We start from the raw sequence: 24116 nt of genomic DNA on the forward strand, positions 1-24116 counted from the left end.
CCACCCGGGCTCCGTGGCCACCAGAGGATCCACGGCCAGCTGGACCTCCACGGTCAGCCAGGACCACCGAGAGACTAAGGCCCACCTGGGCTCCCAGGACCACCTGGAGACTGTGGCCAACCAAAGCTTTGTGGGTGACCAGGACCCCCAGGACCACCCTGAGCCCGGTGCTGATGGTGGCTCCATGGTGCTGTTGGACTCCAAGATCTCCCAAGGCTCTGAGGAGCACCTGGGGACTCGGGTCAGCCAGGTCCCTGTGACCCACCTGGCGTCTGTGGCCACCCAGGACCACCTGGAGATGAAGGTGCATCAGGAATCTGCGGCCAGCCGAGGGTCCGTGGGCAACCAGGACCCCCAGGACCACCCAGAGTCCAACACCAACATCTCGTTGGACTCCAAGGTCAACCAGGGCTCCATGGCTCGCTTAGACCTGAAGGGCCACCAAGACCCCGCTCCCTCCCAGGCCTCCGAGGACCCCCAAGAGCCCAAGGTCACCCAGGGCCCCCCTGGCCGACCAAAAGACCAAGGTCAACCAAAGCCCCACGGCCCCCATAGAGGCCAAGGTCAAGCAAGACCCCGTGGTGTGTTTAGACTTGAGGGTCCACCAAGCCCCTGTGGCCAACCAAGCCCCCGAGGACCCCCGAGACCCCAAGGCCAACCAAGACCCCATGGACCACCCGGAGACCGAGGCTGACCGAGCCCTCCTGGCTCTTACAGACTGGAAGGTCCACCAAGCCCCCGTGACCAAACACAGCCCCGCGGACCCCCAAGAGACCAAGGTCAAGCCCAGCCCTCTGGACCTGAGGGTCCCCCGGGACGCCGTGGCCAAGGGAGGCTGCACCGCTCACCTGGGGACCGAGTGCCACCAACCCCACGTGCCCACCTGGGCCACCCCAGCCCCCCGCCCGTGTGCCCGAGTCCCCTCGGGCGCCCGCCTGGGCCTGGTGCTGCTGACGCTGGGGTCCCTCCTGCTGCCCTGCGCCCGGGGCTCGGCGCTGGAGTTCGGGGGCGCCCCGGGGCAGTGGGCACGCTACGGGCGGTGGGCGCCGGGCGCGGGGGGACAGCTCAGCTTCCGCCTCAAGACCAACGTGACGCGGGCGCTGCTGCTCTACCTGGACGACGGCGGCAACTGTGACTTCCTGGAGCTGCTGGTGGCCGAGGGGCGGCTGCGGCTGCGCTTCGCCATCGCCTGCGCCGAGCCCGCCACGCTGGAGCCGCCGGCGCCGGTCAGCGACGGCCGCTGGCACGCGGTGCTGCTGACCCGGCACGCGCGGCACGCGGCGCTGGCCGTGGACGGGGAGGCGCGGGCGGCCGCCGTGCGCTCCAAGCGCCCCGACATGGCCGTGGCCAGCGACCTCTTCGTCGGGGGGATCCCGCCTGACGTGCGGCTCTCGGCGCTGACGCTCAGCACCGTCAAGTACGAGCCGCCCTTCCGCGGGTGGGTGGCCGACCTGCGGGTGGGCGACGCGCCGGCCGCGCTGCTGGGCGCCCAGGGGGGTCCGGGGTGACGGGGACGAGCGCTGCGCCCACCACCCGCCCTGCGCCCACGGCGGCCGCTGCACCCTGCGCCGTGGGGAGCCCCGCTGCGACTGCGCCGGCACCGGCCACCACGGGCCCTTCTGCGAGGAAGGTGAGGGCGCGGGGGGGGGGGGGACAGGAGGTCAGGGGGACGTGGGAGGGGTGGGGTGGGCGCAAGAATCAGCTCGGGAGCTTCACCTCCTCGTGTTTCTCCATGGCTTCATGGCGTTGGGCACCTCCATGTCTTGGTGTCCTTGAGTCCCTCCCCGTCTCTGTGGCATTGCACGTCCTCCCGTTGCCACGTTCTCGTGTGTCTCCGTGTCTCCGTGGAGCTGTCCCTCCTCGTGGCCGCGTTCCTCCGTGTCCCCACGTCCTCATGGCACTGGGCACCTTCGCGGTGTTGGGCGTCTTTGTGTTGTTCCTCCATCCCTCGGTGTCTTCCTGGTTTTGTGTGTCCTCATGCTCCTCCGTGGCCCCGTGTCCTCGTGGCCTTGCACGTCCTCGTGTTCTCCACGTCCTCACGACGCTGGGCCTTGGCCGCTCCTTGTCCCTCCATGACTTCCTGGTGGCCCCGTGTCGTTTTGTCCTTGACTTCCTCCCCGGCTTTGTGTCCTCGTGGTGCTGTGTGTCCTCACGTCCTTCCTCCTGTCCTCGTGGCACTGGACACACCCACGGCGCTGAACGTCCTCGTGGTGCCGGTCATGGGCACCGTGTCCTCGTGTCACGGTGCTCCTCGTGTCACGTTTTGCCGCCCTCGTGGGGTTCTGTGTCTCCTCTGTGTCCTCCTGGCGTTGTGCCCTTGAGTCGCTCCCTGTCCTCGTGTCCTGCTGGTGTCACACACCCCCCTGTCCTCGTGTCCTTGTGTCACCCTGTGTCTTCTCACACCACCACAGCTGCACACGCGTGTGCTTCTCCAGGCCCTCGCATCCTCCTGGCGCCACCCGTCCTCGCATCACCCCGTGTCTCCCTCGTGTCCCGGTGTCTCTCCCTGCCCTCGTGGTGTGGCACATCCACGCGTGACCCCCCCGTGTCCCTCCACGTCCTGCTGTCCCCCCATCCTCACGCCCTCCGTGTCCTCACGCACGTCCTTGTGTGTCCTCGCGTGTCACACGTGGGCGTGGGTGGCTTGGACTCCCCCTGCTGAGGGGAACACGGGGCTTTGGGGACCCCCAGCCCCACCCACGATGTCACCCCCCCCTTCCCCCCGTTTACTCGTGCACGTCCTGGTGTCCCCACGCGCCCCCGTGTCCCTGCCTGTCCCCGCACCCTCGCACGCCCTTGTGCGACTGCACACCCTGGTGTGGCCTGGGTGGCCCCGGGGGTGACAGTGGCAGCCGGGGGTGGCCTGGGGAACCCCCGGGCGTGCCCCGGATGCGGGGTTGGGGGGGGGGGGGCGGGTCTCTCGTGCCATCACGCCCTCGTGCCATCACGCCCTCGCACACGTTCCCGGGACCCCGGGACAACCACCGGTGTCACCGTGGTGACAGCATCCTCCGGGCGCGTTGCCAAGGCCTGGTTGCCATGGCGCCGCCGGGGCTGGGTACCCGTTGCCGTGGAGACGCCCGGGCCTGTCTCCCTGGCGACGGTTGTCACGGCACTGCCGGATGCTCCCGCCACGTCCTTGAGGGGGGACAGGAACGGAGAGGGTTTGAGGGGTGCCCCGGGGACTGTGAGGGCCCTGGGGTGCTCTGGGGTGTCCTATGGGGTGCGGGGTCCCTGTAGGGTGCCCTGTGGGGTCAGTGGTGCCTGTGGGGTGCAGGCAGTGCGCTATAGGGTGTGCCATGGGGCGCACAGACCCTATAGGGTGCTGTGGGGTGTGTTTTGGGGTGCAGGGTCCCTGTGGGGTGCTCAGGCAGTGCTGTGGGGGATGTGGGGTCCCCACGGGTGTGCACAGGGTGTGCAACCCCCCCCCAAAACACGGTTCAGGGCGTGCAAATCACACCAGGGCGTGCAAACCCCTCCCCCCTACTGCCCCGCCCCCAAGGTCAACCCGAGGTCACGGGGTGGGGTCGCACGGACACGGTGGGAGGGGAGGGGGTTGGGGACGCACACGGGGGAGGGGGGTCCCGGGCACTAATTCCTCTGCCCCTCCCCCTCCGCTGCCCCCCGGGACCCCCAGAGGAAGAACCCGCGGTGGAAGGTGAGTGTGGGGGGGGTGCAATGGGCGGGGGGGGGGGGGGGGGGGCGTGCAAAGCCCCGTGTCACACCTGGGCCGGGCCTGGGGCGCCTCAGGTGTTGTGCAAGGTCCGGGTGTGCAAATCCCGGGGGGGGGGGGGGGGGGGGGGGGGGGGCGGGGTCCCAGGTTGGGGGAGGGGGAATTGTGCAAGGCCCGAGGGGCGTGGCCTGCTCGGGAATGGGGGCGTGGTTTATGCAAAACAGCCGCGAGGGGCGGGGCTTGGCGCTCGTGCGGAGCACGTGGCCGCTCCCCCCCCGCCCCCCGCGTGGCCCCGCCCGGCGCGCGGCCCCCGGCCATGACGTCACTCCCCGGGCGGCCCAATAGGACGCCGATATGCAAATGAAACCGGCGCCGCCGAGCCAATGCAGCGTGTGGGGGGGGGGAGGTGAGGGCGGGGATATGCAAATCAAAGCAGCGCCGGTAGCCAATGGGAGGAGGGAGAGACGAGGCTGCTCTGGATTGGCTGAGCCCAGGCCCAAGGGGCGGGGCCTGTGCAGGGGGCGTGGCCAAGCCGAGGGGGCGTGGCCAGGGCGGGGGGCGGGGCTTGCCCCCCACGTGCCCCGCACGAGGGTCCCGGGGTGGGGGAGGGTCCCCGCGCCAGGGGCGGCCCCGCCCCCCCCGTGTCTCATCCCCTCCCCCACCCCCGGCTTTTCCCCGAAAAACCTCGGAAAAAGGGGAAAAACCCGCGGGAAGGCGGCGGGGGGGGTCAGGGGAGGGGCGGCCCTGCCCGCGTGGCCCCGCCCCCCCGCGCTTGTCCCCGCCCCCCCGCCCCTCCCCCACACCCCCCCTCCCCCCCGGCATCGCCCGATGCCGTCACAAGTTAAAGGAGGTTTAAGTTGTGACGGGGCCCCTCCCCCACCCGGGGCCCCTCCCCCTCCCCGGGGCCGCTGGGGCTTTTCGGTCATTTTGGGTTTTTTGGTTTAATTTTTTTCTTTTTTAAATTCTGATTTCTTTTTTTTTTTTTTTTCTTATGTTTCTCTTTCTTAATTAATTTCTCTTTCATTCCCATTTCCCCCTGTTTTTCCCATTTTGCCGCTTTTCCTTTACTTTTTCCTTTTTTTTCCCCCCCTCCCCTTTTTTCTTTTCCATTTCCCGTTATTTCGGCTTTTTTGTTCTTTTCCGGTTTTTAAGATTATTTTCCCTTTTTAATTGATAATTTTTCTTTTACTATTTTTTCTTTTCTCGTGATTTTCCCTTTATTTTGGCGATTTTCTTTTTTTTACAGATTTTCTACTCTTTAACATATTTCCCCGTTTTAAGTTATTTTCCCTTTTCATTATTTTCCCTTTTTTTATTCTCCTCCATTTAAAATTAAATGTTTCCCCCCTTTTTATCATTATCCCCTTATACTCATTATTTTATCACTTTTAAAATTATTTTCCCTCTTTCAATAAACATTTGGAATATTTCCCCCTTTTATATCAGAGTTTTTTCGCCTTCATTTTTTCCCCTTCACTTTGTTGCTCTTTTTCTTCCTTATTTCCCCTCTTCGATAATTTTCCCTTTTAGAATTATTTTAATTTTCCCCACTTTTTTCCCTTTGTTGTTTTTTTTTTCTCTTTTCCCTTGTGTTGCTGATTTCCCCCTTTTTATCAATTTCCTCCTTTCCCTTGCTTTGACCCTTTTCACTTTTTTCCTCTTTTTCCTCCCTTTTCCCGGTTTCACCCTTTCCCTCCTTTCCTTCCTTTTCCTTTCTTCCCTTTTTCCTTTTTTTTCCCTTTTTCCCCCCCATTTTCCCTTTTCTCTCATTTTCTCCTTTCATTTCCTTCCATTATTTTTCTTTCCTCCCCCAATTTCCCTTTTCCCTCCACTTCACCCCATTTCCCTCCCCCCCTCCCCCCCGAGTTTAACCACTTTCCCATTTTTCTCCCCAAAAACTTTCCCTTTTCCCGCCACTTTTGCTTTCGTTCTCCCGCCCCTCCCCCCTTTCCCACGCCCCTCCCCCGCCCCCCTCCCCTCCCCCCCCAGGTCCCGCCCACCTGCGAGTCACCGGCCAAGGTAAAGACGCGCCCTCGGGCCCCTCCCCCACCCTCATCATCCTCATCATCCTCGCCCCTCCCCCATCTCCCCCCTCCCCCCATCCCCCCCCATCGTGTCTGTGGCTCGTGCGACACGGGGGGGAGGGGCGGCCGCCTCGCACGGGGACGGGGGGGGGGGCGGGGAGGGGAGGGGGCGGCCCCTCGTGCAAGGGGGAGGTTGGGGGGGCGGTGACCCCTTGCACGAGGGCCGGGGGGAGGGGTCCAAACCCCACCCCCACAGGAGGAGGGGCCTGGGGGTCCTTCACCCCCCACACGAGGGGGGAGCTGGGGGTCCCTGCACGGGATTGGGGGGGGGGGTTCTTGCACGAGGACCGAGGGTCCCCTTGCACCAACACGAGGGGGGGGGTGGGGTGTGAGTGCCCCCCCCGCACGGGGGTCGCACACCTGTTCACACCCGTGCACACCTGGGCCCCGCCCTGACGCGCCCCTCCCCCAGGGCCCGCCGAGGTCGCCGAGGGGGGGCCCGGCCGCGGCGCCGGTGAGATCCAGCAAGCAGCGAAAGGTCAGTGAGGGTCAGCGGGACCCCCCCGCGGGGGCCCCACCCCGTCCCCCTGCACACCTGGGACCTCCCCAGGAACTTCCAGGACCCCCCAAACCCCCCCCACCCCATACACAGCTGGGACCCCATAACAACGTCCCCATGCCAGGTCCCTGCTGATGGGGTCCCATCGTGATGTCCCCACATAAGGTCTGGTGCAAGACCCCACCACAACGTCCCCATCACAACGTCCCCACGACAGCGTTCCCATGACAACGTCCCCATCACAACATCCCCATCACAACGTCCCCATCACAACGTCTCCATGACAACGTCCCCATGACAACGTCCCCATGACAACGTCCCCATCACAACATCCCCATGACAACGTCCCCATCACAACGTCCCCATCACAACGTCCCCATGACAGTGGCCCCATGACAACGTCCCCATCACAACATCCCCATGACAATGTCCCCACCACAACGTCCCCATCACAACATCCCCATGACAATGTCCCCACCACAACGTCCCCACCACAACGTCCCCACCACAACGTCCCCATCACAACGTCCCCATGACAGCGTCCCCACCACAACGTCCCCATGACAACGTCCCCATCACAACATCCCCATGACAACGTCCCCACCACAACGTCCCCATGACAACGTCCCCATCACAACATCCCCATGACAACATCCCCACGACAACGTCTCCATGACAGCGTCCCCATGACAACGTCCCCATGACAACGTCCCCATGACAACGTCTCCATCACAACGTCCCCATGACAGCGTCCCCATGACAACGTCCCCAGGACAACGCCCCTACCACCACATCCCCATATAAGGTCTGGTGCAAGACCCCACGGCAACGTCCCCATCACAACGTCCCCATCACAACGTCCCCACGACAGCGTTCCCATGACAACGTCCCCATCACAACGTCCCCATCACAACGTCCCCATCACAACGTCCCCACGACAGCGTTCCCATGACAACGTCCCCATCACAACGTCCCCATCACAACGTCCCCACGACAAGCTCCACGTTGCGACGTCCCCATCGCCACGTCCCCGGTGCCAAGTCCCAGTGCCAACATCCTCCCCCCCCCCCCCACATCCCTGTGCGAAACCCCCCCGTGCCGAGCTCCCCGTTCGACGTCCCCACACCGGCTCCCCCCTGTCGCCACTGCCAGGCCGCGCCGAGTACGTGGCCACGTTCCGGGGCAGCGAGTTCTTCTGCTACGACGTGTCGCGCTCGCCGGTGCAGAGCAGCGCGGACGAGCTGGCGCTGGCGTTCCGCACGCGGCAGCGCCACGGGCTCCTGCTGCACACCGGCCGCGCCGCCGACTTCCTGAACCTGTCGCTCAAGGCCGGCGCCGTCTGGCTCGTCATCAACCTGGGCGCCGGCGCCTTCGAGGCGCTGGTGGAGCCCGTCAACGGCAAGTTCCACGATGGCGGCTGGCACCACGTGCGCGTCACGCGCAACCTGCGGCAGGTACGGCGGGGAGGGGGCGGGAGGGGAGGGCGGGGTGACAGCGGGGCGATGGAGAGCCTTGGGTGACCGCCCAGTGGGTCATCGCGGGCAGCTCCCCAACTGGGAGCACTGGGAGTGATGGTTGGCTTGGTCAGCTCCCCAACTGGGAGCACTGGGAGTGATGGTTGGCTTGGTCAGCTCCCCAACTGGGAGCACTGGGAGTGATGGTTGGCTTGGTCAGCTCCCCAACTGGGAGCAATGGGAGCCTTGGGCAGCTCCCCAGCTGGGAGTCTTGGATGACCATCCAATGGGTCGTCTTGGGCAGTTCCCCAACTGGGAGCACTGGGAGTGATGGTTGGCTTGGTCAGCTCCCCAACTGGGAGCATTGGTTGCATTGGTCAGCTCCCCAACTGGGAGCAATGGGAGTGATCATTGTCCTGGTCAGTTCCCCAACTGGGAGCCTTGAGTGACCACCTGATGGGTCATCTTGGGTAGCTCCCCAACTGGGGGCAAGTGGGAGCGATCATTGCCCTGGTCAGCTCCCCAACTGGGAGCGCTGGGAACGATCATTGCCCTGGTCAGCTCCCCAACTGGGAGCGCTGGGAGCCTTGATGAGCTCCCCAACTGGGAGCAATCATTGCCCTGGTCAGCTCCCCAACTGGGAGCGCTGGGAACGATCATTGCCCTGGTCAGCTCCTCAACTGGGAGCACTGGGAGCCTTGATGAGCTCCCCAACTGGGAGCAATCATTGCCCTGGTCAGCTCCCCAACTGGGAGCGCTGGGAGCGATCATTGCCCTGGTCAGCACCCCAACTGGGAGCACTGGGATGGGACCTTTGGTCAACCACCCAACTGGCACCACCGAGCATTTTGCTGACCTCCCCAACTGGGACCACTGGGAGTGATCATTGCCCTGACCATCTCCCCAACTGGGAGCACCGGTTGTCTTGGCCAACCACCCAGCCAGGAAATCCAGTTACCTTGATCAGCTCCCCAACTGGGAGCACTGGGTGTTCTGTTAAACTACTGAACTGGGAGCACTGGGAACAATGGGTTCCTTGATAAGCTGCCCAGCTGGGAGCAATGGGTTCTTCAGTCCGCTCCCCAACTGGGAGCACTGGGAGCCATGGGTGTCTTCGTCAACCACCCAACTGGGAACACCAGTAGCATGGTCAGCTCCCCAACTGGGAGCACTGGTTGCATTGGCCAACCGCCCAACTGGGGGCGATGGACACATGGACCAACCACCCAACTGGGAGCACTGGGCGCATCGGTCCGGTCCCCAACTGGGAGCACTGGGTGTCTTGCTCAACCACCCAGCTGGGAGCACTGGGTGTCTTGGCTAAGCACCCAACTGGGAGCACTGGGAGCACTGGACATGCTGGTCAACCACCCCGCCGGCAGCACCGACCACAGGACCTCTCTCTCCCCAACTGGGAGCGCTGCTTCCATGGACCCTCCCAAACTGGGAGCACTGGACACTCGGGGGGGGGGGGTTTTCTCTGCCCAACCCCCACAGGGGGGTGACGGGTCGAGGTTCGGGGGTGCCCCCCCCCCCCCCCCTTTCTGACAATTCTCTGCTTCTCTCCCCCCCAAGGTGGGCGCTGCCCCTCCCCCCTCCGTGCAACGCCCCACCCCCACCCCCCTCCTCGTGCCACGCCCCTCCCCCCTGTGTGTGCGCGTGCCACTAACACGCTTCCCCCCCCCCCCCCCTCCGCGGGGCCCCCCCCCACTAACCTCCCGTCCCCCACTAATCCTGGGGGGGCCCCCCCCTTTAACAAAAACAACCGAAAACCAACCCCCCCCCCCCAAAAAAAACCCCCTCCCGCGCCCCCCAAGCGCCCCCCAAACGTCACGTTTGTGTTTTGTCCTTCTCTCGCCGCCAGCACGCAGGGATCGGACACGCTATGGTAAACAAACTGCATTACCTGGTAGTTATCACTCTATTGTTACTCCTTGGCTTCGCCGTGGCCCCACCCCCAACCTTTTGGGGCCGATCCGGGGGATTTTGGGCAATTTTCACCCATCCGCCATCTTGCGGCCGAGCTTCGGCTCCCCCTCATGCCAAAAGAAACGAGAGCTGGTTCTGCCCCCTCCCCTCCCTCATCCCCCACCCAAACCCACCAAAAATCTTTCCTGAGAGGGCGTGTGTTACTCGGTGGGGGTGAGGTGGCACCTCAACCCATCCCCCGCCCCGGTTTTGGGGTGAGTTTTAGGGATTTTGGGGGCGATTTTCACCCATCCGCCATCTTGTGGCCGAGCTGCAGCTCCCTGGTGCCAAAAAGAGCTGGTTTTCCCCCCAAAAAAGTCTTTGTCTGGGGTCAGGACGGGGATATTTTTTTCTCAAGAGGCTTCCGCTCCTTCCGCTCCCGCTGTTTTGGGATGAATTTGAGGGATTTGGGGCAATTTTCCCCCATCCGCCATCTTGCGGCTGAGCTTATCAGCTCCCTGATGCCAAAAAAAACCCCCTGGTTTTCCACCCCCAAAAAAATCCTTTCTGAGGGTCTGGTTCCCTCGATGGGGACGATGTGGGGTCCCACAGCCCCTCCCCCCCCCGCCCGCCCCAACCCCCCACCCCCATTTTGGTGGGAATTCGGGAATTTTTTGGATTTGGGGTGATTGGATAAACCCAACACCCGCAGCTCCCTGGTGTTAAAACCGACCGATTTCCACCCAAAAATGTCAGTCTGGGCTCAGAAGGGGCTGATTTTTTGCCAAGGGGTTGATGTGGGCTCCCACTCCCCCAGTTTGGGATGAATTTGAGGGATTTCGGGCAATTCTTCCCCACACACCATCTGGGGGGTAGCCTCAGCTCCCTGGTGCCCAAAACCAGCCAGTTTCACCCCAAAACCCAGCCCTGAGCGGACTCGTTTTTCCTTGGAGACTTTTGTAGAGTCCCATGCCCACTTTTTGGGGTGATTTCTTGGGATTTTGGGCAATTTGATACCAATCCCACCCCCCTGAAACAGCCAAGGTTCAGATTCTGGATAATTCCCCCAAAAAAACCCGGTGCGAGTTGTGGGGGAGGATGGAGAGCCCCAAACGCCTCCTTTCGGGGCAAATTCTTGGGATTTCGGACAATTTGCTCCCATCCGCTCCCCTGTGGCCGAGCAGCCCCAAAATCACCCCCAAAATTTGGGGTTCTCCCCAAAATCCAGCCTGGTGGGGGGCTGTTACTCACAGAAGGGATGTGGGACCCCACCCCCCCTCCCCATTTTGGGGCGATTCCTTTGGATTTCGGCCCATTTTTTCCCCTTCCCCCGCAGGGGCCCCCTCCCCGCCCCCCAAACCAGCCGCTTTCACCCCAAACCTCGTCTCGAGGGGGTGTCAGGGCCGAAAGGCGGGGGGGGCTGGGAGGTGTGGGTGGGTGATTTTTTTTTTTTTTTGGGGTGCCCCCTCCCCAAATCGAGGACGGAAACGGCGTTTTCAGGACAAGCTGCCGCCCCTCCCCCTCCCGCGCAGGCAGCGGGGCCGCCCCCGACCCCCCCCGACCCCCCGAAGCCCCCCCCGGGCTGGGGTCGGGCCCCGCTGCCTGCGCCGAGTCCTCGCACGCCCCTTGCACGCGGCTCGCACGGCTTCACTAACACTGACCCCCCCCCCCCCGGCCTTCCTCGCCCCCCACCCCCCGACCCCCTCCTCATCCTCCCCTCGCCTCCCCCAAACGCCTCCTCCCCCCCCCCCCCCCCCGGTATGGGAGGCACCGGGGCCGCCCCCGCCGCGGGGGGAGGGGCTGGGGGGGGCACGGCTGAGCGCGAGAGTGTGCAAGGTGTGTGTGCAGGTGTGCACAGGTGTGCGAGGGTCACCCCAGGTGTGTGCAGGTGTGCACAGGTGTGCGAGGGTCACCCCAGGTGTGTGCAAGGTGTGTGTGCAGGTGTGCACAGGTGTGCGAGGGTCACCCCAGGTGTGTGCAGGTGTGCACAGGTGTGCGAGGGTCACCCCAGGTGTGTGCAAGGTGTGTGTGCAGGTGTGCACAGGTGTGCGAGGGTCACCCCAGGTGTGTGCAGGTGTGCACGGGTGTGCGAGGGTCACCCCAGGTGTGCACAGGTGTGCACGGGTGTGGGTGCGCGTGTGCGAGGATCACCCCAGGTGTGTGCAGGTGTGTGCAAGGTGTGTGTGCAGGTGTGCACAGGTGTGCGAGGGTCACCCCAGGTGTGTGCAGGTGTGTGCAGAGGTGAGAGGATCACCCCAGGTGTGCACAGGTGTGCGAGGGTCACCCCAGGTGTGCGCAGGTGTGCACGGGTGTGGGTGCAGGTGTGCGAGGATCACCCCAGGTGTGTGCAGGTGTGCACAGGTGCGTGTGTGATGCCGGCCCAGCCTGGGGCAGCTGCGTGTGCGCTCCCACGCGCGTGCGAGCGGCCGCGGGGCTGCCCCCGTCCCTCCCCCACCCCGGGTTCCCCGTGCCCCCCTCCCCCCCCGCACGCCCCCCGCCCTGCACGCCCCGCCGCCCCCGCCTCACGCCCACCCCGTGCACGCGCTTGCACACCTGTGCACACACCTGTGCGCGCCCCCCGCACGCCCCCGCGCGCTGCCCCCACTAACGACCGCGTTTGTGTCCGAGCTTTGTTCTGCCCCGGGACCCCCCAAAACTCGTTACTAACCCCCCTCCCCCCCCCCCGTGTCACCCCCGTGTCACCCCCGCCCCTCCCCACCTCGCCACCCACCCCCATCCTCACCTGGGGGGGCTCCTTGGGGGGATCCCCCCGGGGCATCTGGAGATAGGGGGGGGACTTCAAACCACCCCCCCACTGCACCCCAAGGGTGCCCTTGGGACCACCCCCCCTCTATTGTCGCACCCCCCCAGGTGCCCCCTGAGACCCCCCCAGACGTCACCCTCATTGTCCCCGTCACCCCCCACGACCCCATCACCCCCCCACCCTCATCGCCCACCACCCCCCGTCACCCCCCGCGTCCCCCATCACTCCCATCACCCCCACCCCCCACCCCATATCCCCATCGCCCCTTTGTCCCCAGCCCCCTCCCGTGTCCCCCCACCCCCCTCCCCACCCACGTTTTGGGGTGCCCCGGCCCGCCGGGGGGGTCCCCGCTGAGGCCGGGCCGCTCGTGCCGCAGGTGACGATCTCGGTGGACGGGATCCTGACCACCACGGGCTACACGCAGGAGGACTTCACCATGCTGGGCTCCGACGACTTCTTCTACGTGGGGGGGTCCCCCAACACCGCCGACCTGCCGGGGTCCCCCGTCAGCAACAACTTCATGGGCTGCCTCAAGGACGTGAGTGTGGGGCGGGGGGGGCACGACACACGGTGGGGCGGGGGCTCGGGGGGCTCGGGGAACCCCCCCTTCCCTCAGCTGGGGAGAGTTATGGGTGCTCGAGGCGGGGGGTGTCAGGTTGGGGACAGCCATGAGCCCCCCGACTCACCTGTGCGTGTCCCTGGGGGCTGCGGGTCACATTTTGGGGACCCCCAGACTCCCCCGCCTCACCTGTGCGTGTCCCCGGGGGCTGCGGGTCACATTTTGGGGACCCCCAGACTCCCCCGCCTCACCTGTGCGTGTCCCCGGGGGCTGCGGGTCACATTTTGGGGACCCCCCAGACTCCCCCGCCTCACCTGTGCGTGTCCCCGGGGGCTGCGGGTCACATTTTGGGGACCCCCAGACTCCCCCGCCTCACCTGTGCGTGTCCCCGGGGGCTGCGGGTCACATTTTGGGGACCCCCAGACTCCCCCGCCTCACCTGTGCGTGTCCCCGGGGGTGTTACAGGTGCACGGGGTGCGGCGTCACCGGGGGACCTGGACTGGCGGGGGGGGAGGGGTTCACAGCGGGATGTTGGGGACCCCCAGACCCCCCCCCCCCCCCCAAATTCACCTGCTCCCCCCCAGGTGGTTTACAAGAACAACGACTTCAAGCTGGAGCTGTCGCGGCTGGCGCAGGAAGGGGACGCGCGGGTGACCCTGCACGGGGCGCTGCTCTTCCACTGCGACCCCCCCCCGGCGCTGGACCCCGTCACCTTCGCCACCCCCCAGGCGCACCTGGCGCTGCCCACCTGGCGCCCGGCGCGCGCCGGCTCCGTGTCCTTCGACTTCCGCACCACGGAGCCCAACGGGGTCCTGCTCTTCGGGCAGGGACCCCCCCGAGACCCCCCGGCCGCCGCCCCGCGCGGACCCCCCCCGCCTCCCCCCGATTTCCTGGCTCTGGAGCTGCTGGACGGGCACCTGTACCTGCTGCTGGGCATGGGCGCGGCCGGGCTGCGGCTCCGCGCCAGCGCCCGCAAGGTGACCGATGGCGAGTGGTGCCACGTGGACGTGCAGCGCGATGGGCGCAAAGGTGAGCGCGCGAGGACAGGTGCGTGCGCAGGTGTGCGGGGAGGGGGTGCGCGGGGGGGGGGGTCACAGGTGTGCAAGGGGGTGCCCGGAAGGGTCACAGGTGTGCAGGAGGTGGGCAGGTGTGCAAGGGGATGCACGGAGGAGTCATGGGTATGCAGAGGTTATGCAATTCAATGTCACAGGTGTGCGGGGGGGGGTTGCACAGAAGGTTTGGGGGTGTTCACGGGTGTGCAGGGGTTGTACAGGTGCAGCTCACAGGTGTGCAGGCGGTTCCGGAGCAGGGTGGCTGCTCCCCCCCCTTTGCCAGGCACCGGGCGCACCCCAATGTCCCCTCACGTCCCCTCTGTGCCCCCCAGGCTCGGTGTCCATGGACCCCAGGGCACTCCCATGACCCCAATATTGTCGCCCTGATGTCCCCGTGCTGTCCCCCCCAGGCTCGGTGTCGGTGAACAGCCGCAGCACCCCGTTCCTGGCCAGCGGCGACCGCGATGTTCTGGACGTGGGCGCCGAGCTTTACCTGGGGGGGCTCCCCGAGGGTCGCCCCGGCCCCCCCGCGCCCCCCGAGCTCTGGGCAGCGGGGCTGCGCCTCGGCTTCGTGGGCTGCGTGCGGGACTTGTTCGTGGACGGGCGGAGCCGCGACGTGCGGGCGCTTTTGGGGGCCGGGGGCGCCGGGGGGGCCCCGGGGGTCTCCCCGCTCTGCGCGCGGGACCCCCCCCGGCTGTGCGCCAGCGGTCCCTGCCGGAACGGGGGGACGTGTCGCGAGGGCTGGAACCGCTTCGTGTGCGACTGTCGCGGCACCGGGTACCTGGGGCCGCGCTGCGAGACAGGTGAGGGGACCGGGCACAGCGGGGGTGGGTGCGGGGGTCACCCTGAGAGCCCCTGAACACCTGGGACCCCGGGGGAGGGTGTCACGCCGCAGGAGAGGGGGGCTCGGGGGGACTGAGGGTCACCCCCGAGGTGACCGGGACACAGCGGGGATGGGGGTCCTGTGCGGGGGGGGGTCACACCCGGGGGGGGACAGCGCTGTGAGACAGGAGAGGAGGGGGGGATGGGCGGGACTGGGACCCCCCTGAACAGCTGGGTCCCCTGCGGGGGGGGGGGTCACAGCTGGGGAGGAGGTGCCTGGATGTCCCCTGGGAGCACCTGGACACCTGAGGCACCTCCCCCCGGATACCTGGGTGTCCCCTGCACGGGTGGCTCCCCTAGAGACGGGGATCCCCAGACCCCTCCAGTCCCGGGGGGGTCCCCTCAGGTCCCCCACAGAGGTGGCACCCCGCGACAGCGTCCCCTTGTCCCCCATGGAATGCGGTGCTGAGCCAGCACCTGCCTGGGGCGGGACTCACCTGGGCACGGGGGGGGGGGGGAGGGGGTCCCGCTTCCCAGGGGTGTCCTGGGGGTCTCGGGACACTCGGGTGCCCTGGGGACGGGGGTGGCCGTGCCGAGGGTGACGCGGGGGTGTCCCCGATGTCCCCGCAGAGGCGGCGGTGCTGAGCTATGACGGCAGCATGTACCTGAAGGTGCAGGTGCCGGGGGAGCAGACGGAGGCCGAGGACGTGTCCCTGCGCTTTATGTCCCCTCGCGCCTTCGGCCTCGTCCTGGCCACCACCTCGCGCCACTCGGCCGACACCCTGCGCCTCGAGCTGGACGGGGGGCGCATGAAGCTCACCCTCAACCTGGGTGAGCCCCCCGAGACCCCACAGAGCCCCCCCCCCACCACCCCCAAATACCCGCCGATACCTCCCTGAAACCTCCCCGGAATCCTCCCCCAAACGGGGCCCGAGTCGGTTCTGGTCAGCCCAGAATGGCCAAAATGGTATCTGGGACCCCGAAATTGTGCCTAGGACCCCCAAAATGGTGCCTGGAGTCCCTAAATGGTGCCTGAGACCCCAAAGTGGTGCCTGGGACCCCGAAATAGTGCCTGGGACCCCCCCTTCCCCCCCCAAATGTTCAAATTGGTGCCTGGGAGCCCAGAATGATGGTCAGGACCCCAAAATGGTGCCCAGGTCCGTTCTCTTGACCCTAAAATGGGCAAGCTCATGCCTGGGACCCCAAAAAGGATGTCCAGGTCCCAAAAATTCTCCCCAAATCGTGTCTGGGTTGGCTCTTGTGTTCCAAAATGGCCAAGTTGGTGACTGGGACCCCAAAACTTCCCCCAGTGGTGCTCAAGCTGCTCGTGGCCCCCAAATGGTGCCCAGGACCCAAAAATGGTGCTCAGACACTCCCAGAATCGCACCCGGGACCCCCAGACTGGCCCTGGAGGGTCACCAGAGCTGCCTCGGTGTCCCCATCCCCGTCGGGTCCCGTCGGATTTCCTCCCCTCCCCCCCCCCCCGGGATTGGGGCCTTCGTGACCCCCCCGCTGCCACTTGGGGCACAGCACCGGGACCCCCCGAGGGGTTGAGGGTCGCCGCCAGAGGATTGGGGAGCCTCCCCAGGGTCGGGGACCCCCTCCTGCAGCCCCTTCCATTGGGGGGGACCCCCGTGGGGCTGCAGGTCCTCTGAGGGCTTGGGACCCCCCCAAGGGGTTTGAGATCCCCCCCCATGGCATTGGGGCACCCCCCAGGGAGTTGGGGACCCCCCATGGGATTGGGGGCCCCCCCGGGTCCCGGTATTTGCCCCTCCCCGCCCCGCAGCGGTTGACGAGGGGGGGGCCCAGCCCTGGGTGTCGGATCCCCCCGGATCCCCCCGGATCCCTGGGATCCCCCGGGCTGGGCCCTCAGGGCGGCCGTGCCCCCCCGCGAGGTGCCAGAGAACCCCCGAACTCCCAAACCAGTCCTCTCCCAGTCCATCCCAGTCCATTCCCAGTCCCAGCCTGATCCCAATCCCCATCCCATCCCATCCCATCCCATCCCATCCCATCCCATCCCATCCCATCCCATCCCATCCCATCCCATCCCATCCCATTTCCTGTCATTTCCAGTGCCCCCCAGTCGCTCCCAGTCCCATCCCCGTCGCTCCCAGTCCCTCCCAGTCGCTCCCAGTCCCCCCCAGTCCCATCCCAGTCCCATCCCCGTCGCTCCCAGTCCCATCCCCGTCGCTCCCAGTCGCTCCCAGTCGCTCCCAGTCCCATCCCAGTCCTTCCCAGTCCCCCCCCTCTGGCACCTCGCCCCCCCCGGCCGCCCCCCCCCGTCCCCGGGGCGCCCCCTGGCGGCGGCTGCGAAGGGCCTGACCCGTGTCTTCTCTCCCCAGACTGTGTCCGCGTGGGCTGTCACCCCAGTAAGTGCCACCCCCACCCCGGGACACCCCCGGGACACCCCCGGGACACCCCCAACCCCCCCCCCCCCGGGACACCCGGCCACGAAGACCCCCAAAACCTCCCCCAAGCACCCCTTGGGACACCCCCAACCCCCCCCGGGGACGCCCTCTGGGGACACCCCCAGACCCTCTCAATCCCTCTGGAACACCCCGAAGTCTCCACAGGGACCCCCCCCAAAACCCTCCTGACCCCCCAAAGGGCTGGGACACCCCCCCGCGTGTGTTTGGGGTGCACAGGTGTGGTTGGGGTTTTGGGGTTCACACCTGGGCGGTGGTCCCGGGTCTCCTCCTGGGCTGCGTCCAGCCGTGGGTGTTGTCACCTGTCCATGAACATCTGGTGTCACCCGGTGTCACCCAGTGCTAAAACGTGTCACTGGTGTCCCGGTGTCACCCAGCGCCACCAGCCGCTACGGTGTCACCTGTACTGGTGGCCCAGTGTCCCCAGTACAGTGCTGACCCGCGGTGTCACTGGTGTCACCCAGTCCCTGGTGTAGCGGTGTCTCCCAGTGCCATGGTGCCACCAGTACCAGTACCGGTGTCCTCTGGTGTCCTCTGGTGTCCCATTGTCCCTGGTGCAGTGGTGTCCCCCCGGTGTCCCCCAGTGTCCCCCCAGTGTCCCCCAGTGTCCCCAGTGCAGAGGTGTCCCCTGGTGTCCCACGGAGCCACTGTTGTCCCTTGGTGTCCCAGTGTCCCCGGTGCAGTGGTGCCCCCGGTGTCCCCGGTGTCCCTGGTGTCCCCGGTGTCCCTGGTGTCTCTGGTGTCCCCGGTGTCACCGGTGTCCCTGGTGTCCCCGCTGCCCCCAGGCAAGGGCCCCGAGACGCTGTTCGCGGGGCAGCGGCTGGATGACAACGAGTGGCACTCGGTGCGGGTGGCCCGGCGCGGGCGCAGCCTCCAGCTCGCCGTCGACAACGTCACCGTCGAAGGTGACACCGCGGGGATGGGGTGGGGCGAGGGGACCTTTGCCTGGGCTCGTGGGGACATGGGGGTGCTCAGGTCCATGGGGACGTGGCCGGTGGGGCTGTGGGGACGTGGGGACACAGATGGAGGTCCATGGGGACACGGATGGAGGTCCATGGGGACATGGGTGCATGGGGATGAGGTGACCAGGTCAATGGGGACACGGATGGAGGTCCATGGGGACATGGATGGAGGTCCATGGGGACACGGATAGAGGTCCATGGGGACATGGGTGCATGGGGATGAGGTGACCAGGTCCATGGGGACAGGGATAGAGGACCATGGAGACATGGGTGCATGGGGATGAGGTGACCAGGTCCATGGGGACACAGATGGAGGTCCATGGGGACATGGGTGCATGGGGATGAGGTGACCAGGTCAATGGGGACAGGGATGGAGGTCCATGGGGACATGGGTGCATGGGGATGAGGTGACCAGGCCTGTGAGGACACACACGTGGGCTGGACGTCCATGAGACCACAGCTGAACGGGACCACGGGGAGGTGGCACACTCCCGGTGACACCCCCGTGTCCCCCACACCCCCCAGGGCAGCTGTCAGGCTCACACACCCGCCTGGAGTTCCACAACATCGAGACCGGGATCGTCACCGAGCGGCGCTTCCTGGCCGTGGTCCCGTCCAACTTCCTGGGCCACCTGAGCGGGCTGGTGTTCAACGGGCTGCCCTACCTGGACCTGTGCCGCGACGGCGACATCAGCTCCTGCGAGCTCAACGCCCGCTTTGGCCGCCGCGCCATCGTGGCCGACCCGGTGGCCTTCGGGGGCCGCGGCTCCTACGTGGCGCTGGCCACGCTCCAGGCCTTCGCCTCCTTCCACCTCTTCTTCCAGTTCAAGACCACGGCGCCCGACGGCCTCATCCTCTTCAACGGCGGCAGCGGCTCCGACTTCCTGGTCGTCGAGCTGGTCAAGGGGTGAGGGGGGCACCGGGGGGAACCTGGGGACGTCCTGGGGACTTTGGAGATCTTGGGGAACACCTGGGGACACCGAAGCCCTGCTGGGGAGCTCAGGGATCTTCACGGATCGTGGAGACACCAACGAGGTCCTTGGGGACCTTGGAGAGCACCTGGGGAGCTCAGAGACCACCTGGGAACATACAGGGGGTGCTGGGGACCTTGGGGACCACCTGGGGACCTTGGGGACATCCTGGGGAGCTCAGAGACCACCTGGAACACATAGGGGGTGCTGGGGACCTTGGGGACCACCTGGGGACCTTGGAGAGCACCTGGGGAGCTCAGAGACCACCTGGGAACACGTCAGGGGTCCTGGGGACCTTGGGGACCACCTGGGGACCTTGGGGACATCCTGGGGAGCTCAGAGACCACCTGGAACACATCCGGGGTCCTGGGGATCTTGGGGACCACCTGGGGACCTCCTGAACCTTCTGGGGACCTCCTGGATGCCCTGGGAACCTTGGGGACACCGGGGTGGTCCTGGGGACCCCGTAACCCCTCTGGGGACCTCGGGGACCTTCTGAACCTCGTCTGACCTTGGGAGCCCCCTCAGTCCTCAGAGACCCCCCCAACCCATGGTGCCCACCCAGCCTTAGGCTCCGCCTCTTGGGCTCAAGCCCCTCCCCTTGGCTCGGCCACGCCCATATCGACCACACCCAATGTCGGCCACACCCCCCCAGGCTTTGACCGCGCCCCCTGGCCCAGTTACGCGCCCTGCTTGGGGGTGTCCCTTTGTCCCCTCCCCAGGTGAGCCCCCAACTCCCTGAGGCCACGCCCCACGAGGCCACGCCCCCTTTTGCAGGTACATCCACTACGTGTTCGACCTGGGCGAGGGCCCCTCGCTCATGAAGGGCAACTCGGAGCAGCCGCTGCACGACGGGCGCTGGCACGAGGTGGCCGTGGCGCGGGAGGGGGGGGCCCTGCACGGGCTGCGCGTGGACGGGAGACCCGTGACCCAGCACGGCCAGGGCGCCCGCGGCCTCCAGCTCAAGGGTGAGACCTGGGGGACACCTGGGGACACAGCTGGGACACACCTGGGGACACCTGGGGGACACCTGGGACAGACCTGGGGACACCTGGGACAGACCTGGGGACACCTGGGGGACACCTGGGACAGACCTGGGACACAGCTGGGGACACCTGGGACAGACTGGGGGACACCTGGGACACAGTTGGGACACAGCTGGGGACACCTGGGGGACACCTGGGACACAGCTGGGGACACCTGGGACACACCTGGGGACACCTGGGGACACCTGGGACACAGCTGGGACACAGCTGGGGACGCCTGGGACAGACCTGGGGACACCTGGGGACACCTGGGGACACCTGGGGGACACCTGGGACAGACCTAGGGACACCTGGGACACAGCTGGGACACAGCTGGGGACACCTGGGGACACCTGGGACAGACCTGGGGACACCTGGGGACACCTGGGGACACCTGGGGGACACCTGGGACAGACCTGGGGACACCTGGGACACAGCTGGGACACAGCTGGGGACACCTGGGGACACCTGGGACAGACCTGGGGACACCTGGGGACACCTGGGGACACCTGGGGGACACCTGGGACAGACCTAGGGACACCTGGGGACACCTGGGACAGAGCTGGGGACACCTGGGGACACAGCTGGGACACAGCTGGGGACACCTGGGACAGACCTGGGGACACCTGGGACAGACCTGGGGACACCTGGGGGACACCTGGGACAGACCTGGGGACACCTGGGGACACAGCTGGGACAGACCTGGGGACACCTGGGACACACCTGGGGACACCTGGGGGACACCTGGGACAGACCTGGGGACACCTGGGACACAGCTGGGACACAGCTGGGGACACCTGGGACACACCTGGGACACATCTGGGGACACCTGGGACACAGCTGGGACACATCTGGGGACACCTGGGGACACCTGGGACAGACCTGGGGGCACCTGGGGGAGGGTAACAGGTGTGGGGGCACCCATGGAGGGGATGGATGGGTGCTCCATGACCCGTCACAAACAGGGCACTTGTGGCTTCCAGCTCAACAGTGAGACCTGGGACACACCTGGGGACACCTGGGGGAGGGTAACACTTGTGGGGTGGTCCCATGGGGGGGTGGGAGGGGGCACCCATAGGGGAATCACCCACGGCAGGCGTCACCCCAGTGGGGTACCCATGGCAGGGTGCACATGGAGTGTCCCCCCACCCCGTGAGTGACCCCCCCAGTGTCCCCCCAGGTGTCCCCCAGGTGCACCTGGACATCGGGGGCGGCGGGAGGGGGGCAGTGGGATATGGCGGGGGGGGGGGTCTCCCTACAGCATGACCCCTGCCAGGTCTGGGGTGGTCATTCCGGGGCTGTTACGGGGCACGGAGGGAGGCGGTCAGTGCCCCCCCGTGAGTGACCCCTCCTGTGCCCCCCCCCAGGGGAGCTGTACGTCGGGGGGGTCAGCCCGGGGCTCCTGGGCCGCCTCCCGCGGCTCGTGGCCTCCCGGGGGGGCTTCCGGGGGTGTTTGGCCTCGCTGGACCTCAACGGGCGCCTGCCCGACCTGCTCGGGGACGCCCTGAGACGCGTGGGGGACGTGCGGAGGGGCTGCGACGGTGAGAAAGGGGGGCCACGGGGGGGTCACGGGGGTCTGGGGGCTTCGGCACGTGGGGGACGTGCGGGGGGGGCTGCGGTGTTAGGAATTGGGGGGCGCAGAGGGGCTGACGGGGGCACAGGGGTCCGGGGGCTGTCTGGGGCTGGGGGACAATTTTGGGGGTGTCTGGGGGTTTTCCAATGGGTTGGGGGATGAGCGGGTGGGGAGGGGGCTCGGGGGGGCACGGGGGGGTTGCAAGAGTGGATGGGGGGGGCGCAAGGAGGCGTCCGAGGGGGGCTGGGGCTGCTCAGGACGGGGGGCGGGGGGACACGAAGGCTGAAGGGGGGGGGGATTCAGGGCTGCAAAGACCCATCGAGAGCCCCCCCCCTCCCCCCACCCGCGGGTTTGGGGGAGCCGGGGGGGGTCCCCACGAGCCCGGTGCCCCCCAGGCCCCAGCACGACGTGCGCCGAGGACTCGTGTGCCCACGGGGGGGTCTGCCTGCAGCAGTGGGACGGCTTCACCTGCGACTGCAGCATGACGGCCTTCGGGGGGGGCCGGCTGCGCCGAGCGTGAGTGGGGGGCGAGGGGGGATTTGGGGGGCTCAGGGGGCTCAGGAAGGCACGAGGGGCTCAGGGGGGGCACCGGCTGTGCCCAGTGTGAGTGGGCGGCTCGGGGGGCACAGAGGGGCACGGGTGGCTCTGAGGGCTCTGGGGAACACGGGGACACGAGGGGCTCAGGGGTCCCAGCAGGAGGGGTCCCTGTCCCCCTCACAGGGAGCCCAGGACCCCCCAGGAGTGGGCAAAGGGGCCAGGTGGCCCTTGTCCCTCCCAGGGGACACGCGCAGGGGGCTGGGTGGCTTCGTGACCCTCACGTGGGCCGTGGTGTCCCCACACGGGACAAGCCCGAGGTGGCTCCGTCCCTTGCTTTGTGCCCCCATGGCCCCTAACGAGGGCAGGTGGCAGCGCAGGTGCCACCTGTGCCACCTGTGCCACCTGCGCCACCTGCGCCACCTGCGTCCCTCGCACCAGGCGGGGCTGCCACTGTGTCCCCTGCACGAGGGCTCTGTGTCCCCACGGCCCTGAACGAGGGGCAGGTGGGCAGCGCGTGCGACATCTGTGTCCCCCCCGTGTCCCCCCATATCCCCCATGTCCCCCCATATCCCCCATGTACCCCCCATGTCCCCCCGTGTCCCCCTATATCCCCTGTGTCCCCCCGCGTGTTCCCCCCCATGTCCCCCCATATCCCCCATGTCCCCCCATATCCCCCATGTACCCCCCATGTCCCCCCGTGTCCCCCCGTGTCCCCCCATATCCCCTGTGTCCCCCCCATGTCCCCCCATGTCCCCTGTGTCCCCCCATATCCCCCATATCCCCCCTGTGTCCCCCCATATCCCCCCATGTCCCCCCCAGTGTCCCTCATATCCCCCATGTCCTCCATGTCCCCCGTGTCCCCCCATATCCCCCCATGTCCCCCCCGTGTCCCCCCATATCCCCCATGTACCCCCCATGTACCCCCCATATCCCCCCATGTCCCCCCCGTGTCCCCCCATATCCCCCCATATCCCCCCATGTCCCCCCCATGTCCCCCCCATGTCCCCCCCAGCCTCCAGGTGAGTCCCAGGCAGCCCCGGCTCTGCCCACACCTGAGTGGGACACGGGGGAGGGGGTGTGGGGTCGAGGGTGGCTGCAGCCCCCCCGGCTCCGTGGGGCAGCCGTGGGGCAGGACAGAGCGTGGAGACAGCGGCGTGGGGGGCTGGCACCGCCGTGGGTCACTGTGGGGCTGCCGTGGGGCTCCGTGGGGCCACCCGGGGCGTCCGCGGCTGTCCGTGGGTCACGGGGACATCTCCGTGGGTCGCCGTGTGGGTCCCCGTGGGCTCGCCGGCTCACGGGGGGCTCCGTGGGGCTGTCACGGGGCCCCGTGGGGCTCCGTGGGGCTCCCCCGCCCCCGCTTGTCCCCGTGGGGGTCCCCCGCGGCTCCCGGGACTTCTCCGTGGGTCCGTGTGGGGCGGCCGTGGGGCTGCCGCGGACCCCCGCGGGGCTCCGTGGGTGACCGGGGGGGGGGGGGCTCCGTGGGGCTCCCCCGCCCCCCGCCGGGGGGGTCCGTGGGTTCCCCCTCGTGGGTCGCGCTTGGCCCTCCCCCCCGGCCCCTCCCCCCGCCCCTCCCCCGCCCCCGCCCCTCCCGCTGCAGCAGCAGCCGCCGCCCGCCGCCGCCCCACGGCCGCCCGCGCCCCACCGCCCCACGGCCCCACCGACCCACGGCCCCACCGGCCCCACCGACCCTCCGGCCCCACCGCGCCGCCGCCGCCGCCCAGGCCAGAGCCCCCCCGGCACAGCCCCCCGCCTCATCCCCCATCGCCATCCTCATCCTCATCCTCATCCCATCCCCATCCCCATCCTC

At 67.2% G+C, this 24116-nt stretch overlaps 1 protein-coding gene across 1 annotated transcript; it reads left to right on the forward strand.

Moving 5' to 3' along the window:
- Positions 1-97: 97 nt before the first annotated feature.
- On the forward strand, positions 98-23768 carry LOC138102260 (neurexin-2-like; the record flags this gene model as incomplete). Its single annotated transcript, XM_068999981.1, is given in 20 exon segments — positions 98-387; positions 464-1493; positions 1495-1630; positions 3638-3658; positions 5663-5692; positions 6170-6235; positions 7409-7710; positions 9575-9598; positions 12759-12920; positions 13526-13970; positions 14404-14796; positions 15446-15646; positions 17158-17184; positions 18027-18146; positions 18729-19110; positions 19952-20142; positions 21567-21740; positions 22168-22288; positions 22551-22626; positions 23322-23768. Coding segments are annotated over 20 exon segments (4638 nt in total), but the record flags the coding sequence as incomplete, so codon positions are not given.
- Between the last annotated feature and the right edge of the window lie 348 nt (positions 23769-24116).

Source organism: Aphelocoma coerulescens, unplaced genomic scaffold, assembly GCF_041296385.1.
Source record: "Aphelocoma coerulescens isolate FSJ_1873_10779 unplaced genomic scaffold, UR_Acoe_1.0 HiC_scaffold_653, whole genome shotgun sequence".
NCBI classification, from domain to species: Eukaryota; Metazoa; Chordata; class Aves; order Passeriformes; family Corvidae; genus Aphelocoma; species Aphelocoma coerulescens.